The sequence below is a fragment of the Cervus elaphus genome, chromosome 13 (assembly GCF_910594005.1).
Source record: "Cervus elaphus chromosome 13, mCerEla1.1, whole genome shotgun sequence".
Lineage (NCBI taxonomy): Eukaryota > Metazoa > Chordata > Mammalia > Artiodactyla > Cervidae > Cervus > Cervus elaphus.
In genome coordinates, this window is record NC_057827.1 from 56,940,993 (window position 1) to 56,960,598 (window position 19,606).

Below are 19,606 nucleotides of genomic sequence, written 5' to 3' on the forward strand. Positions count from 1 at the left end.
TTGAAGAGGTAATTTCTTTTTTATAATTAGTACATATAAACAGATACTACTATTTTTAAATATTCAGCTTTCCAAGGACTTACTAGGGAAGTGGCCATACTTAATCAAAATGTAAGCAAAACATAATTTATGTATATTTCTGAGTTCCTTAATTTGTTCAAGGTTCTGTTCCCAAACTTAATATATATGTAATGAAGATTTCTACTCTGCATTTTTGTAAATACTTTTCTTCAGAAGTTATATACACTGATCTATTATTCTCTGAACACTGGCAAGCTTGATGTAAGCTTCAAATTTAGAAAACTGATTACTGTTAAATAGCCACGTCAGCACACTGTTGACCTAAGATGACTTCAGCTGGGCTGTCTACCATCTGATTCAATCATTCTACTTTATGAACTGAATTTTTACAATGTATTAGTCATTATACCCAGTGCTGAAAATAGCATGATGAATAATATCTTGAGATCCTTCCTCTTAAGGAACTTTTAGCCTAGAAGGTTGTTTATAAATACCTGAGTACTGAAGTCTGTATTTATACTATATATAGATATTTTAACATCCATCTTGTTAGTGTTAGATTGAAGAGTGGCTAACTCGGTTTAGTTATTAGAGTTTTAAAATCTAAGGATAACTTTTATTTATATAATTAATTTGTAAAGTTTTTTTTTTTCCTTAGATGCAGAGCTCTCTTAGGTCCCTTCGTAATAGCGCAGCTAAGAAAAGAGCAAAACTGAGTGGCAGTACTTCTGATCTTGAAAGCCCAGACTCCGCCATGAAGCTTGACTTGACTGTGGATTCCCCATCTCGATCTTCCTCTCCAAATATCAGTTCCTACAGTGAAAGTGGAGTTTACAGCCAAGAATCCTTGACTTCTTCTCTGTCGACAACTCCCCAGGGGAAGAGAATAATGTATTTTATTTTTTGATGTGTTAAATGAATTTTAATCTATAATTTTTAGTCTGAAGCTCTTGATATCATATTTTTTTAAAACTTTGAAATTATTTATTTACTAGTTTTTAAAACATTGAAATACATTTAAAAGACAACAGGAAAGTTTACAGATATTACCTTGCTTAGCCTTAGTTTGGGGTGTCGGTGGAGAGACAGAACAAAACCCCAACTAAATTAATATAAAGCCTAGTCTCAAAGTTGCACTTGTTATTATGCCTATCTAAGATTTATCCTAATATGTTTGTCGTTTAGCTCTTTTCTGTATCATTAACTCTTTGGCAATCGACTAGTAGCTGATATTACTGCTTTTGTTTAAAACTCAGCACTAATTTCCTCTCATGTGGATAAACTCCACCCAGCCATTACCCAACTACTTCTTTTTTTGTTACTCCATTACCTTGTGGGAGTTTAGGGCTCCATGCCATCGCTTTTGTAGCCCTCTTGGGAATTCCCTTACCACAGTAGCGCTGGAGTGGAGTCCTGATCACTCCACACTGACAGCACAGCGCTTCGGCAGACTTTCCCAGATTACCTCAGTAACCTCCCAGTCTTCAAAGAGTGACCCTTCCTTGATTGTTGAAAATGTCTCTGACCCTATTCTAGGACTTTGGGGAATCCTTTCCCTCTTTATTTCATTTTAGTGATTTATTTTTTTAATTTTATTTTATATTGGACTATACTTGGTTTGCAATTTTGTGTTAGTTTCACGTGTATTCCTCTTTACTTTAGACGATAACCTAAGAGTAGAATTGTTAGGTCTTGGGTATATGGACATTTAACTTTTCAAATAACTGCTAAACAGTTTTCTAAGATGCTTCTGCAGTTTTATACCCCCATCAGCAATGTATGAACAGTTTCAATTGTTTCACATCCTTTTTAACATTTGTTGTTGGTCTGTTTAATTTCGTTTTCCTTTGATTTTATCCTATACCATGTATATATATGTTTGCTAGGTCGCTTCAGTTGTGTCCAACGCTTTGCGACCCTATGCCTACCAGGCTCCTCTGTCCGTGGGATTCTCAAATCAAGAATACTGGAGTGGGTTGCCATGCCCTCCTCCATCCCTACCTAGGGATCCAACCTGCATTTCTTACATCTTACACCTCCTACATTGATGGGCGGGTTCTTTACCACTGTTGCCACCTGGAAAGCCCATGTTTATATATAGCTATTGACATTAGAAGTAAATATTTAAAATTGAATTTAAATTATTTTTACTTAAGTGAACTAGAACCTCTAATAATGTAGGTAGAGATTACATATTTAAAGGAAAGATGGTGTTCTCTGAACATTAACGTGAAAGAGTGTTTTATTTCAGCAGTACATAGAATTAAACCAAATTTTTGTGTCTGTTGTGAAAGGTTTGTCTCATCCCAGATTTTCTTCCCCGTATTTTTTAACTTCAATAGCAGCTTATTTTGCATTTGGAAATTTTTTCTTACTGGAAATTCCTTTGTTGTAATTACCTGGGTAGAATAATGTAATAGATTTATAAAATGAATTTGGAATGGCTGTGTGGGCTGGTGAAGTTACCAGATATTTAAAATATATACATTTATCTTTTAGACCTAAAGTTTTTCCTTTATCTTCCAAAGATGTGAAATTTATTACACATTCTTACAATTTCAAGGTTCTGTAAGTAATCTGGAACACAGTTGGGAAGGAAAGTTCATTTTTATATTACAACATTTAGAATTTACTATTCCTGATGTTGTCTCATTAGGTTATCTCTTCAGATATTGAGCTCTGTGTAAAAGGAATTCAGTATACCCTCAGTTATGGACTGAATTATCTTTAATGAATTTACTATTTCCACATTTAATTTTATTAGTTTAAGAGAGGTAATTCTCAACCTGCTTACATCCTGCCTTAAGAATCATTGCCAAAGAAAGTCACTACTACTGACTACTGACTACAATCCTTAATGTAGATTGGGAAGGAAAAATTATTGAGAAACACTTTTCTATAGTATGAAATACTTTCTTTCATCCAAGTCCAGTACACCCAGTATAAATGTAAATTGACAGTCATCTAATCTAGAGTAATTATTCTTAAAATTTTTAGCATTGATTTCTCACTAGGCCAATTAACAAATATGCCTGCCCACCTACAAAAATTGTACTTCTTTGTAAAATCTCTTCTTTATAATATCCATCACTAACTTATTGGCGTACTGGCTCTTACTGATTTTAAACAGTTCCCTTATCTACAGACTTAATATTCTTCAGTTTGATTTCTTTGTGAAACAAGGCCTATAGGCCTTTTTAAAGTCAAAGAATAAAAAATTAAAAAAAATAAAGTCAAAGAATAGCAAAAGATAGTCCAGGAAGAAAGCACGCATTTGCTAAATTCACTTGTTGCTGATCTCTTATTTATTATAAAGTCCATATTTTTATATTATATATGAAGGTAGATAATATTTTAGATAACTGGAATCATTTGGCTTAGTTCTGGAATGGACTGTTTTTGGATTGGGCTCCCCTCCTCTGACACACACACGCAAAGATTTGTTGTTGTTCAGTCACCAAGTCATGTCCAACTTTTTGCAACCCCATCACACTAGGCTCCTCTGTCCTCCACTGTCTCTCTGAGTTTGCTCAAATTCATGTCCACTGAGTTGGTGATGCTATCTAACCTTCTCATTCTCTTTCTCCCCTTCTCATCTTACCTTCAGTCTTTCCCAGCATCAGGGTCTTTTCCAGTGAGTCAGCTTGTCTTGTCAGGTAGCCGAAGTATTGGAACTTCAGCTTCAGCAGTAGGCCTTCCATTGAATATTCCGGGTTGACTTCCTTTAGGATTGGCTGCTTTGATCTCCTTGCAATCCAGGGGGATTTTCAAGAGTCTTCTCTAGCACCACAATTCAAAAGCATCAATTCTTTGGCAGTCAGCCTTGTTGATGGTCCAGCTCTCACATGCGTACGTGACTCCTGGAAAAACTACGTTTGACTGCATCAATCTTTGTCAGCAAAGCAATAACTCTGCTTTTTAATACGCTGTCTAGGTTTGTCATAGCTTTCCTTCCGAGGAGCAAGTGTCTTTTAATTTTATGACTGCAGTCACCATCCACAGTGAATTTGGAGCCCAAGAAAATAAAATTTGTCACTATTCCTACTTTATGCCCTTCTCTTTGCCTTAAAGTGATGGGACCAGATGCCGTCTTAGTTTTTGTAATGTTGAGTTTCAGGCCAGCTTTTACACTCTCCTCTTTCACCCTCATCAAGAGGCTTTTGAATTCCTTTTCGCTTTCTGCCATTGGAATGATATCGTCTACAGCATATCTGAGGTTATTGATATTTCTCCCTGAAGTGTTGATTCCAGGTTGTGATTCTTCCAGCCTGGCATTTTGAATGATGTATTCTTCATATCCCCTTCATGAATCACAGCCTTGTTGTGGCGAAGGGGCTTGTATAATTCAAAGAAAGATTATACAGCACAAATTGCAGTGTTTTAATTTCCTTTGGTAATCTTCTCATGAATAATTAAGGATTGACCATATGTTGAAAATATGCTTGCTCCTTGGAAGAAAAGCTATGACAAACCTAGACAGCATATTAAAAAGCAGAGACATTACTTTGCCAACAAAGGTCCATATAGTCAAAGCTGTGGTTTTTCCAGTAGTCATGTATGGATGTGAGAGTTGGACAGTAAAGAAAGCTGAGTGCCAAAGAATTGAAGCTTTCGAACTGTGGTGTTGGAGAAGACTCTTGAGAGTCTCTTGGACTGCAAGGAGATCCAACCAGTCCATCCTAAAGGAAATCAATCCTGAATATTCACTGGAAGGACTGATGCTGAAGCTGAAACTCTAATACTTTGGCCACCTCATGCAAAGAACTGACTCCTTGGAAAAGACCTTGATGCTGGGAAAAATTGAAGGCAGGAGGAGAAGGGGACGACAGAGGATGAAATGGTTGGATGGCATCACCAACTAGACAGACATGAGTTTGAACAAGCTTTGGGAGTGGTGATGGACAGGGAAGCCTGGCGTGCTACAGCCCATGGGGTCACAAAGAGTCAGGCACAACTGAACTGAACTGAACTGATAAGTTGAAAAGGTTGGAAGTTCAAAAGGTGAACTAGGAATACCAGTAAGAAATATTCTTAGCCTTATTTTTTCATTCTTTTTGCTGCCTTATTATCTAAGGCTAGTAAGTTAATTAAAGTATAGAGAATGTTTTATATAAGAACGTTAATAGCTCTGGATCTTCAATGTTTATTGAAATTATCTTGTTTCATTGTAGGTCAGACATATTTCCAACTTTTGGATCAAAACCTTGTCCAACAAGACTTTCTTCGGCAAAGAATAAGAACTCTCAGACAGCTGAACAAAGCCCCAGTACAGGTATTCTATGACTCTGTGATAAATATGATTTACAGATTTTTAGATGATAAAAAAGTGATGGACTGATGGCAAATGCATTTTAGATTTAGAAGTTTTGTAATTAACAATTAAAACTAATCATCTTTTAACTCCTTAAAAGGCCATTGTGGCAAGAATAAATACTGTATTATTTCTGGAAGAAAAAATACTTACCTGTATAATTGGTCCCTCCTTTAAGTCTGTAAGTTACCCATGCTGGCTCCTATGCCAGGACATTTTGATTTAATTGATACAGGATGCAACCTGGACATCAAAGTTTTTGAGAACTCTCTAGGTGATTCTAATGTGCAGCATACTTTAGAAACCACCAGGGAACCAAACAACACATTATTAAATATTAAATATTAAAAATAATATTTAACTAGTGTATCTTGTGTAAGCGTTTTACAGACCAACCTGGAAGTCACTAATTTATAACATCAGTTCCTAGAAAATAGATTCTGTTATTGGTAACAAATTAGAAAAGTATTTGAATTCTCATCCATTTAGGATGGAATCTATATGTGGTCTTCTTTATGATTTGTAAAACTATTGAATTATGAATTAATTGTAACAAGGATTAGATCTGGTAGACAGAGTTCCTGAAGAACTATGGTTGGAAGTTTGTAACATTGTACAGGAGGCAGTGACCAATACCATCCCAAAGAAGAAGTACAAGAAGGCAAAGTGGTTGTCTGAGGAGGCCTTACAAATAGCTGAGAAAAGAAGAGAAGCAAAAGGCAAAGGAGAAAGGGAAAGATACACCCACTTGAATGCAAAGTTCCAGAGGGTAGCAAGGAGAGATAACAAAGCCTTCTTAAGTGAACAATCCATAGAAATAGAGGAAAACAATAGAATGGGAAAGACTAGAAATCTCTTCAAGAAAATTGGAGATACCAAGGGAACGTTTCATACAAAGATGGGCACAGTAAAGGACAGAAATGGCAATGACCTAACAGAGACAGAAGCAATTAAGAAGAGGTGGCAAAAATACACAGGAGAACTATACAAAAAAGCTCTTAATGACCTGGATAACCACAGTGGTGTGGTCACTCACCTAGAGCCAGACATCTTGGAGTGTGAAGTCACCTGGGCCTTAGGAAGCATCACTATGAACAAAGCTAGTGGAGGTGATGAAATTCCAGCTGAGCTATTTAAAATCCTAAAAGATGCTGCTGCTAAAGTGCTGTACTCAATATGCCAGCAAATTTGGAAAACTCAGCAGTGACCACAAAACTGGAAGAGGTCAGTTTTCTTTCTAATCTCAAAGAAAGCCAATGCCAAAGAATGCTCAAACTACTGTACAATTGTGCTTATTTAACATACTAGCAAGGTAATGCTCAATATCCTTCAAGCTAAGCTTCAGCAGTATGTAAACTGTGAACTTCCAGATGTACAAGCTGGATTTAGAAAAGGCAGAGGAACCAGAGATCAAATTGCCAATATCCATTGGGTCATAGAAAAAGCAAGGGAATTCCAGAGACGTATCTACTTCTGTTTCATTGACTATACTAAAGCTTTGACCTTGTGAATCACAAGAAACTGGAAAATTCTTAAAAGAGATGGGAATACCAGACCACCTGACCTGTCTTCTGAGAAACCTGTATGCAGGTCAAGAAGCAATAGTTAGAACTGGACATGGGACAGCAGACTGTTTTGAAATTTGGAAAGGAGTATGTCAAAGCTGAATATTGTCACTCTGTTTAAATTTTATGTGGAGTATACCATGCAAAATGCCAAGCTGAATGAATTACAAGCTGGAATCAAGATTGCCGGGAGAAATATCAACAACCTCAGATATGCAGATGATACACCTCTAATGGCAGAAATTGAAGAGGAACTAAAGAGCCTCTTGATGAAAGTGAAAGAGGAGAGTGAGATAACTGGCTTAAAACTCAACATTTAAAAAAAATAAGATCATGGCATCTGGTCCCATCACTTCATAGCAAATAGATGGGGAAAAAGTGAAAACAGATTTTATTTTCTTGGGCTCCAAGATCACTGCAGATGGAGACTGCAGCTGTGAAATTAAAAGACACTTGCTTAAAAAAAAAAAAAAAGACACTTGCTCCTTGGAAAGAAAGCTATAACAAACCTAGACAGTGTATGAAAAAGAAAAGACATCACTTTGCCGACAATGGTCCATATAGTCAAAGCTGTGGTTTTTCCAGTAGTCATGTATGGATGTTGGACTATGGAGTTGGACAATAAAGAAACGTGAATGCCGAAGAATTGATGCTTTCGAACTGTGGTGCTGAAGAATACTCTTGAGACTCCCTTGGACTGCAAGGAGATCCAACCAGTCCATCCTAAAGGAGATCAGTCCTGGGTGTTCATTGGAAGGATTGATGCTGAAGTTTAAGCTCCAGTACGTCACCTGATGTGAAGAATCAACTTATTGGAAAAACCCCGATGTTGGGAAAGATTGAGAGCAGGAGGAGAAGGGGACAGCATAGGATAAGATGGTGGGGTGGCACCAGTGGACATGAATTTGAGCAAATTCAAGGAGACAGTGAAGGACAGGGAAGCCTGGCGTGCTGCAGCCCGTGGGGTCACAAAGAGCTGGATACAACTTAGGGACTGAACAACAAGTTTAGGATATGCTATTTCTTTTTTTTTTTTTTTGCTATTTATTTTCAAATGAGCTCAGTGTAAAAGTCCTATAACCTTAAGGCTACTTTAACTTATAAGTACTTTCTTAAAAAGTTGTGTGTGTATCTAACTGTTTGCTAAGATTTTAAATTTCTTCCTCCTAATTATGTCTTAGCTTCATCTCTTTTTAATTCCCACTATCACTCTTAAACATTTTTTACTTAGCCACCTAACATTTCTCTCCAGCTTTGGTTTTGTTCACTTACAGTCCACTCCCCATAATGCAAAATTGACTATATTCCCCAGTGTAAATTTATTCAAAGGATTCTTCTGTGATCTGGTCCATGCAAACCTCTCTAGCCTCATTTTCCTTTTTGCTTTGTATCTTGTGATCCATTTAACTCAGACCACATTCAGTACCATTTCCTATCTCTTTGCATTTGTACATACTGATTCTTCTGGATGAAGTCTGAAATCCATACCATACACCAGGCTACTTGGAAAACAACTCAAGTTGCTTTCTCTGGGATGCCTTCCCAATTCACAGATAAAATTCATATTACCTCTTTTGTAATGTCATTACATTTACACTGACATTTTTATAGTGTATTACAATTATTTTACTTTTTTGGACTCTCAGATTCTTGATTCTCAGAAATTATTTACACCTGATTATCTCCAAGTACCTGTCATAATTATAAATGCTGAACTCAACCACGTGTACCTAGTATACTGTCTTCCACAAAGCTTGTGTGGTAGACTAAGAGATGGTTATTCTACTAAGCACAAGAAGACAATGCCTATGTACTTTGGAGTCTGAGAGAACCCAACTGGAATCTCAGTTTGATATTTAATAATCATATGCATGTTCTGTGGAAGTTACTTAATTGCTTAGAAACTCAATTTCCTTACTTGGTGATTCAAACCTTGAGAAGGGTAGTAAAGATCTAAATGTATAACATACATAAGGCACCTACTACATAGTGGGCACTTGGTAAGTATTTGTTCTCCTAAAGGGAAATACCCAAAGAAATATTAATATAATGCATAAACTTAGTCTTTAGTTCTTTTTTAAGGCTGATCATCCTAAGAAATCATTTATTAGTTCGAAGAGATATTTTCTTGCTGGGTTGTATCCAGTTTATAAAATGGAACCTACTTTGGAAGAATATCCTTGGAATTAATTTGAGAGTTGGGCCATAGAGAAGGCTAAATGCTGAGAATTCATGCTTTTGAACTATGGTGCTGGAGAAGATTCTTGAGAGCCCCTTGGATAGCAAGGAGATCAAACCAGTCAATCATCAATCCTGAATATTCCTTGGAAGGACTGATGCTAAAGCTGAAACTTCAGTACTTTGGCCACCCGATATGAAGAGCTAATTCACTGTAAAAGACCCTGATGCTGGGAAAGATTGAGTGTGAGAGGAGAAGGGCGACAGAGGATGAGATAGTTGGATGGCATCATCGAAGCAATGGACATGAGTTTGAGCAAACTCTGGGAGATAGGGAAGGACAGGGAAGCCTGGAGTGCTACCGTCCATGGAGTTGCAAAGAATCAGACAGGACTGAGGGATTGAACAGCAACTAACTCTAGTTGTATCAGCTTGTGAGTCATTTAAATTTTAGTGGAGTGATAGGGCTTATAATAACATACGCTTCTATATGCGATGTTCAGTGTTTCCCCAACTTGTCTAATAGTGTTTTTCAAACTTGCCTAATACTAGGAATCATGAAGAATGCATATAACATAGATTCTGGGGCCTCACCTTATACATACTGAATCAATCTTCGGGGTTGGAAATACATATTTTTAACAAATAAGTTAGGTATTTCTAAGATCAAATTTTGGAAATACTGTTATTGAATTTACTATGAGAAATTCCTGGTTAAATTTAATATGCTTCCAAAGTGTTAAGTTTTGGTGGTTTAGGATTTTATTAATTTGGATTTACATTTTTTTATTATTTAGGATAGGTTTTGGGTTGGTTTTTTTTTTTTTTTTTTTTTTTAAAAATATGGAACGCTTCACGAATTTGCGTGTCATCCTTGCGCAGGGGCCATGCTAATCTTCTCTGTATCGTTCCAATTTTAGTATATGTGCTGCCGAAGCGAGCACTTGGGTTGGTTTTAATATGCAAGTCATTTGTACAATTTATTGTTTAATTGGTGAGACATTAAAATGATAATGCTTAGAATAAGAGCTTCCTGAAGATAAAAATAACCATGTCAGAATTGTAAATCTAATCTGTCTATACTACAGCATCTCCAATAAGGATTTTCACATTGATTACACCACTACCCTACTATAGCACATTGTGCTGAAGTTCCTAATGAATGTTACAATAAACTTTTTTCCTGTAGCTTTTGTTATCAACTGTTAGTAGAAAGCATTTCCATCCAAAGCCAGTATCTTTATGAGGCTTACTTTATGAATTAACTATCAAAACCAAGAAGAATTTAGAAGAATATCCATGTTACTCCCAGAAGCTCTGTATCACTTAATATCAGATATTTTTAAAATCTTCATCAGTGAATCTGACTAGAGCCCTTTACTCTGCAGTACTCTCTAGCCAGCTGACACCAGCCATGTCCTCTCTCGACTGTCCTGTTTTTATTAAAATACCATCAATGGTATTAAATTATATTTTATTATTATTACTTAATGGTTTACATAGTAGATATACATAAAAATGAATGGTGACTCAAATATATATTGCCTGGGGTTTTCCACTTTGTAGTTTTGTGGTCTTACCAACTGCGAAGTGTTAGTATAGAGTGTTCAGTTTAAACATTCACATGTAGATAAAAGTTTTAAGTATTTATTAAAAGGCAGCCTACATTAAGGGTTTGATTTGCTTTATTTTAAACGGGAATGTAACATTTGGATATTTACCATATGCTAGTCTCTGTGATAAGCCCTTTACATTTGCTTCATTTAATCCTCCGAAAGGTTCTGAAAGAGCTATAATACTTTTATCCCCATTTTACAAATACAGTTAAATGTCTTGCCCATTTTCTGCGTAGTTTAAGTGGCAATACTATGATTTAAAGCCATGAAGCATGAGTCCAGATTCTGAGCTCGTTTACAACATAGTTTACTGCCCCACAAGCTAGATCGTGAGAGTGGGAGAAAAGCGAGAAATGGAAAATAGAAATGGAGCCCTTTCTCAGGACATAGTTTAAATATTCTAGATTTTAAACAATTTTCTTTTGCTGCAAAGTGTAAAATTTCATTTAAGCATTAAATGGCTATCATATTTTTAAAACATGATTGATTACCTCTTTGATTCATTGAATTTTTTATTTCATTGTCATTTTAAAGCCTGTCTTATGAAATAGGATAGTATAGCATATAAGTGTTCCGATCTGCTAGTAAAGTAAAAAATATTACAATATTTAAAAGAAGGTAAAACTTAAAAAAAAAATAGTATAATGTTATAATTTCTAGTGTTATTGAAACCTTTCTAAAACGTTAGGAGCCAGGGTAGAGAAGAGATCCATACTTCCCTATGGTGTTACCTACATCATTCAGATAAGTTGTTTTATGTATTTTATTTTATAGGGACTACAACATCCAGTGTAAGCGTAATTGGTCATCGTATGAACTATGGGTTTGGATGTGGTGACTTTGAAGAGGATAGGTCACATGACATTTCACCTAGTACTTTAAAAATACAAAATAAGGAACAACCAAGACATAAGCATACAAAAGGTTAGTACATTTCAACCACAAGTTCATTTTTAGGACTGAGTGTCTTTGAATTTCATATCTTCCATTAACATGCCAATAAAGAAAAACTGAGATTTCTCAGTTTTGAAACTTTTTATCTTACCCTTCTGATGTGTTGTTGTCAAAATAATTCTGCCAAATAGAACACATAGTTTACATATTAATATATGGTTATGTCTCAGGAGTCAATCCAGGGAACCTATTGCCAAGAGGTTAAATCTAGGGAGTCCTTGCTGACCTTTACCCACATAGACATACAGACACACATTCTGTACGTGTGCCCCTTTAAAATGGGGTGGAGAAGTCGTATGAACAAATGATTCCCAGATGCCTACTTAGGTTGTAACCAGGGAGTAAAACTGTGGAAACAGGATTATAATTTTCCTGTGGTAGAACCTGGAAAGTGTTTTTGTTATCACAAACCATTTTTAACAATGTACCCTTTTTTTCTTTCTTTTTTTTTAAAAACTTAATAGCAAGCAGCACTTCTGTGACTGCTCTTTTTTTTTTTTCTCAGAGATCCTGTTACAGCTGCTTTTAACATTTTTTCCTCAGAGTAAGAGGCAATAATTTTGAGCCATCAGAGAAGCCCAATTCTGAAGGGTATAAATATTTAAATAGAGTAAATAGAAGTCACCTGTATTTCAGCATTGTAGTCTACCAGTAAATGTACGGAACTGTCATTTTTGTGTGTGTAGCAACTTTTATAATAAGGTAAACTTTTGTTGTCTCTGGTCATCTGTCAGGGAATGTTTTATCATTTATAGTTTTTTATATTTGTTTTATAGTTTTTAAACTTACCACAAAGAGATGTTTTGACAAAAGCAAAAAACAAACAAACAAAAAAAAAAGTTTTAAAACATTATAAGACACTTCCTTTCCTTTGCCCATTTGATATCAAGACGGGTTAACTAATCAATAAAAATCTAAAAAACTAATCTTGCAGAAAAAAGATATGCTTCTATTTCTCCAGATGGATCCAACGAGCTCACATGACTTCCTCTTCAAAAGATTCAACCTAAGGGGGCCCCCAGCATTCAGACTAGAGATAAAACAGCAAAAAACCCAGAAAAAAAGAATTCCAATATAAGCCATGGCGACATTAAAAATTTCCAAAAAACGCCGCACTCAACGTCATCGACCTTATGATCTCCCTATTTGGGGACAAATAAAAACCCTTGCTAATTAAACTGAAAACCTGATTTCTCAACAGGGAATGCCTCAAAATCCTAAAAATATTTTTCTTCGCTATGCTTGCTTTGCTTGCTTTTGCTTCCCCCGCTCAGGCTGACTTGATTGATCACACTTACTGGGCTTATATAACTAACCCCCCTTTTTTATTGTAGGTTGTAAAATGGACAGATATAAAACCAATCATATCCACTAGTGAGTCAACACATAGGCCTCCTCCTTAAAACTTGGAGGGGCCCTCTCATCCTGAAGAAAAAGAAAAACTAATTAATATCATTCTAGGTTATAAAGTCCTTCCTTTATGTATGGGCCCAGCAAAATTATGTATAAACGTTAGTCGACAAACTTGGGCTTTCATCCTGCCTCCAAAAAAGGATTTTCAGACACTACTTGGATTATTTACTGCCCTTTCTTTTTCAGTAAACCATGTTTATACTAGTAAAACTTTAAAAAAAAAATTAAGAAAAAAACAAAGAACAACATGCCAAGGGTTTACTAATAAAAACTTTAAATATATTCCTGTTCACTGGGACAAATGTCATGCCAAACCAGGAAAATTAATGTTTATAGCTAATCATACAATTGTCAATTGGGGACCCCATAGTATGTGGTTATTAAACTGCTCAGATAATATTAACAATACTATGTATGATTATATTACTCAAGTAACATGAAAGGTTACTAATACTACAATAGAACATTACCATGACAGAAGACTTCTTGGCTAGCTTGACGATAAAATGGCCCCCACCTCGTCCTCGAATCATCTTTGATAAACAGATTGGGCCTAAACAACGGGACATCTAAAAACTTGCTGCAAACACCAAAAAACTTGAAACTTAGACCAGACATTCCACAGAGACCAGTCATAGCTATAGCAATTATTTCTTTCGCTATAATCGATCATATTTTATACAAGCCTATGTTCCACTTCCTTTTGTTGTAGCTATAAAAAATTTACAATTCAATAAGACTATACGTTTTGCAACTTGCATAAATTACAGATTATATACTTAACTCCTCTATTTCCTTAAGATATGATTCTCTTTTAATTCTTTGATCTCGACGTAGTCTATGGTTACCAATAAATCTCCAACAGCCCTGGGAAGAAGGTCCCACGGCTGGACTTGCTTCCCAGTTGCTTACCAAATTGCTCTAGCGATGTAAACGATTCATTGGATGGCTGATTTTTGGCATTATAGGATTAATAACTATTTGCACCATTGCTGTCATCACTAGCGTTACTTTACAAACCTCAATTCAAACACATAATTTTATCCAAAATTGGACTAAAAATGCTTATACTATGTGGGCCACTCAGTCTCAAATAGATAAAGATATTGAAAAAAAAATACAAAAACTAAAAACAGCCATCGAATGGGTTAAAGATCAATTAACAGATATACAAAAACAGGTGATGCTAAAATGTGACTGAAATTCTACTCAATTTTGTGTTACTCCTGTTCATTTTAATAATAGTGCCTACAACGGAAAACAAATCAAGTTTCATTTACAAAACATACATGATAATGCCTCTCTGAATGTACAATTATTACCAAAAAAAATATATAAAACCTTTTCTAATAATCTGCCCTCTTCCACTAGTATGAAAACTTTAGCTATACAATTGGCTAATCAATTATCTGGACTAGACCCACATAGATGGTTTCAAAGCCTTACTCATAGCATTGGGTCTGAAACTATAATTTTGGAGATTGTCTTAACAATTATATTTGTTGTCTACTGTTGCCTTCATGCAAAGATTGTCAAAACTAAACAAACTCTGATGGTCAAAACTCTTCTTACAAATATTATAAATAAATAAGGGAGAATTATCAGGGAATGTTTGACGGGAGGATTCCTACGTGCTGTCTCTCATGAGTCCTTTGTCCCTCTTCAAGCGGAACAGCACGCTGCTCCCAGGGACTGAGGTCATTGTGTGAGGCAAGCATGAGTCTCCTTTAGTAAACATTCTCCTTAGGACAAAACAGCTTAATCTCCTTCCCCTTGCTTGAGATATAGATTGTCTCCTGACCTTGTGACTAACGTTACCCCTTGTTCCCTTGGTAACATTTGGTACTGTACATTTGGTTTTCTGATCTCTATCATTCCTGAAAGAAGTTTCTTGTACTGCAGCCTATATATACTCATAAAAAAATCATTAAAACACCTTTGCTCCATCAGAGCTTAGGTCCCCGGGTCTTTTTTGTCTCTCTCTCTCTCTCTTTTTCTCTCTCTCTCTTTCTCTCTTTCACTTTCTTATTGTCGACTCCGTACCACAAGGTTCCGGTCCATTAAAGGACCCCAACAGTCATCTTAAGTCATATATGTCCACGATAGTCAGGCATTTTAGTTTATGTATACTTTTTGTGAAACTAATGCAAATTGAGTAAGAGTGAGCTTGATTAGACATTTTTTCTTGTTTTTTTGTTTTTGTTTTGGTAAATTTCTAAAAATTTAATCTGCAAGATAATTCGTAGTATCTGTGCTTTGTGGGAAAGATCATTTGCCCATTGTTTTTATTAATACAAAAGAGGATGACAAGGTTTTTTCATATTTACTTACATATATTACTTTTTATATAAGAAAAACCAAATACAAAAATATTTTTTTCCTAAAGGAAATATAATTTCATTGTTTCAGGTAATTGCTGAATATATTTTTTTTACTGCCAATGGCTTTTTTTTTGGATCATAAAAATATTTGTATCTTTGATAACAATTAATTCTACTCCAGAAAATTCCATCAGACTTACACTTCCAACTCTAAAACAAACATCTACTAGATTTATCTGGTCAACAAGAATAAACATATTCAAAACCAAACTTATCTTCCTTTCTAGACCTATTCCTCTTCCTTTTTTTAATCTGTTTTTATTAGTGGCATTATCATTTTCCCAGTTATGGAGACGTAAAACTTTAGAGTCATCTTTTCTACTTCTCTTTACCCTTCAGGCAGTAACCAGTCCTACCAGTTCTTTTCAGTTTAACTTGGGTTTTCATAACTTCTTCCCTGGGTAATTACAGTAGCCTTCTGATAAGACATTTTGTCTGTTTTCACTTCTTTTCAATTCAGTGTACATACTCTTCCAGAATTATCTTTCCTTTTTTTTTTTTTAATTTTTAGTTCTACTAGTTTATTGCTACCAACCCATCTCCCTCCACCCTTGTGCACACATGCTCAGTCATGTAATCCCATGGACTTCAGCCCGCCAGACTCCTCTGTCCATGGATTTTTCCAGGCAAGAATACTGGAGTGGGTTGCCATTTCCTTCTCCACAGAATTATCTTTCTAATCATCTCTTCCTTGCTCAAAACCTTTAGTGGTTTTCACAGAATAAATTTCCAACTCTGTAGCATCATTTTTTCATACCCTTAATAATTTTGCCTCAGCTCACATTTCTTGCGTTACCTCTTGAAAGTGAAAGTGAAGTCACTCAGTTGTGTCCGACTCTTTGAGACACCATAGACTGTAGCCTACCAGGCTCTTCCATCCATGGGATTTCCCAGCCAAGAGTGTGTTGCCATTTCCTTCTCCAGGAGATCTTCCCAAACCAGGGACTGAACCTAGGTCTCCCGCATTGTAGGCAGGCGCTTTACTGTCTGAGCCACCAGAGAAGCATTACCTCTTACTACACCTCTATTCATGGCCAATCTTCTGACATTATTTATTTATTTTTGGTAGCACTGTGTCTTCATTGCTGCGCACAGGCTTTCTTTAGTTGTGATGAGCGGGGGCTTCTCCTCCTGGCAGTACACAGACTTCTCATTGTGGTGGCTTCTCTTGTTTCAGAGCACAGGCTCTCAGTGCATGGACTTCAGTAGTTGTTGTGTTCAGGCTTAGTAGTTGCTACAGTTTGGCTTAGTAGTTGTGGCTCGCAGGCCCTAGAACTTGGGCTTAGTAGTTGTACTTAGTTGCTTAGTTGTGGCTTAGTTGCTCTGTAGCATGTGGAATCTTCCCAACCAGCGATCGAACCCATGTCCCTTACATTGGCAGGTGAAGTCTTACTTACTGTATCACCAGGGAAATCCATGTCTGCTTTTTGAATACTGGCTAAAATCCACTTCTTTATAAAGCTTTCCTCATGCTTCTGGTCTGGAGTAGTATAAGATAAAATTAAGATATAGGCATCTTTCTATCTGTATTTTGCTTTGTATATAATGGTGCCTGTGTATGTGTGCACTCAGTCACTCAGTTATGTCTGACTCTTTGCGACCCCATGGACTGTAATCTACCAGGCTCCTCTGTCCATGGAGTTTTCCAGGCAAGAATACTGGAGGGGGGTTTGCCATTTCCTACCCTAGAGGATCTTCCTGACCCAGCAATTGAACCTGCATCTCATGTGTCTACTGCATTGGCCTTTGCCACTGAGCCACCTAGGAAGCCACATATTAAATGAATGGAGTGATGATGAGCCAGCCAAAACTAATAATCATGCAAAACTTGCATCCTCAAATAATCAGGTCAAAGTAAATACTGAGTGCAATGCTAAAAGGTATAAAAAGACTCCCAGGAGAAATATTGGTGATGAATGACAGATGTGAATGGATTCCTTTTGCAGAAAACCTCGGACTTTTTTAGAACTAGCTCTCAAAACCACCTCTTCTTTCTCTCCTCTGCTGATTGTCCCTTTGAATGTGCGCATTTTCTAGCATAATAACCTTGAACTTCAATTAATGATTTAAGAAAGTGATTAAGATGGATGTTTGTTGCTAGCAAACTAGATTCTATAACTTAATATTTTCTCTTTCTCTGTTTGAATAAATGGGGCAGAAATAACAACAACAAAAAAGGATAGTTCATATGCAAAGAATCTTTTAAGCATCTTTATTTTAGAATTGAGATTTGAGCAGTATTTCTTTCAATAATTCTTTGCTTTAAAGAAAATATAGGGTAAAAAGTGAAAGTAATATTAAAAATGATGCTATGTCAGAGTTCCCTGGTGGTCCAGTGATTAAGACTCCATGCTTCCAATGCATGGGGCACAGGTTTGATTGATCCCTGGTCGGGAAACTAGGATTTTACATGCTGAGTGGTGCAGTGGAAAAAAAAATGATGTTATGTCAGTGTTTCTTATAAATGAAATTAAACTATTTAGGTATAGTCTTTATGTATTTCCTCCCATGAGATTTGTTTAATTATCAATCACCTCTTAATAGTTAATGTATAGATTTTATGTTTGTTAACTATTGTGGAGCAAACTGTTCCATTTACTGAGATTTGTTTCTGTGTCTCTGAACACTTTCTGGGGCTACCTGATGTTTCTGTCAGTTGACCCTAGATTAATTATATTTTGCTTTCATTTTTTGTTTTGTAACTTTCATTTAACATATTTATTGAGCACCTGCTGTGTGCCAAGCACTGTACTAGTGGTCTCTGGAAAAGAATGATAATCAAAGCTAGACATGAGTCCTATCCCATAGAGCTTACAGTCTAGTAGGAGAAAGAATAATTAAATAAATAATCATAAACTGAGGTGGAAGTTAATCTAGGAAAGTGAAGATTGCTGTGAGATTGACTTGATCTGTTCCTAGGGGTGAGAAGCTTTCCTTCAAGGTTATCCTCTTTTTGTTTGATGATCGTGCTGTTATTATTTTCTAACATCTTCCAAACTCTTAATTCTGATATGTATGAACCCTTAAGTAAAGAAAGGTTTCTTTTCTGTCCAGTGCCTAGTCTGAACTAGGTTTCTTTTTTTTTAAATTAAGATATAGTTGATTTACAATATTGTGTTAGTTTCAAGTATATAGCAAAGTGATTCAGTTTTATGTATGTATATATAGAGAGATGTAGTTCAGATTAATTTTCCTTATAGGTTATTGTTAATACAAGATATTGAATATAGTTCCCTGTGTAAATCCTTGTTACTTATCTATTTTATGTATCAGTTCAGTTCAGTTCAGTCGCTCAGTCATGTCCGACTCTTTGCGACCCCATGAATCTCAGCACGCCAGACCTCCCTGTCCATCACCAACTCCCGGAGTTTACTCAAACTCATGTCCATCAAGTCGGTGATGCCACCCAGCCATCTCATCTTCTGTTGTCCCCTTCTCTTCCTGCCCCCAACCCCTCCCAGCATCAAGGTCTTTTCCAACGAGTCAACTCTTCACATGAGGGGGCCAAAATATTGGAGTTTCAGCGTCAACATCAGTCCTTCCAATGAACACCCAGGACTGATCTCTTTTAGAATGGACTGGTTGGATCTCCTTGCAGTCCCAGGGACTCTAAACAGTCTTCTCCAACACCACAGTTCGAAAGCTTCAATTCTTTGGCACTCAGCTTTCTTCACAGTCCAACTCTCACATCCATACATGACCACTGGAAAAACCATAGCCTTGACTAGACGGACCTTTGTTGGCAAAGTAATGTCTCTGCTTTTTAATATGCTATCTAGGTTGGTCATAACTTTCCTTCCAAGGAGTAAGCGTCTTTTAATTTCATGGCTGCAGTAACCATCTGTAGTGATTTTGGAGCCCCAAAAAATAAAGTCTGACACTGCTTCCATTGTTTCCCCATCTATTTCCCATGAAGTGATGGGACCAGATGCCATGATCTTAGTTTTCTGAATGTTGAGCTTTAGGCCAACTTTTTCACTCTCCTCCTTCACTTTCATCAAGAGGCTTCTTAGTTCCTCTTCACTCTCTGCCATAAGGGTGGTGTCATCTGCATATCTGAGGTTATTGATATTTCTCCCAGCAATCTTGATTCCAGCTTGTGCTTCTTCCAGCCCAGCGTTTCTCATAATGGACTCTGCATATAAGTTAAATAAGCAGGGTGACAAT

The 19,606-nt window shown here is 36.3% G+C and overlaps 1 protein-coding gene and 1 non-coding gene across 3 annotated transcripts in view; one reads left to right on the plus strand and one right to left on the minus strand.

The window, feature by feature from the left end:
- Positions 1-19,606, plus strand: part of TOGARAM1 (TOG array regulator of axonemal microtubules 1) — an 85,026-nt gene that overhangs the window by 28,254 nt on the left and 37,166 nt on the right. Inside the window, exons 6-8 of one of the 2 annotated variants that reach the window (XM_043922097.1) lie at positions 680-912; positions 5,193-5,293; positions 11,466-11,615. In XM_043922097.1, the coding sequence (XP_043778032.1) occupies positions 680-912; positions 5,193-5,293; positions 11,466-11,615 (484 nt within the window). The remainder of the gene's footprint in view (positions 1-679; positions 913-5,192; positions 5,294-11,465; positions 11,616-19,606) is intronic. The other variant, XM_043922098.1, reaches the window with a different exon arrangement.
- Positions 9,913-10,019, minus strand: LOC122707284. The gene has a single exon (XR_006344796.1). It is a non-coding gene; the product is annotated as a U6 spliceosomal RNA (small nuclear RNA).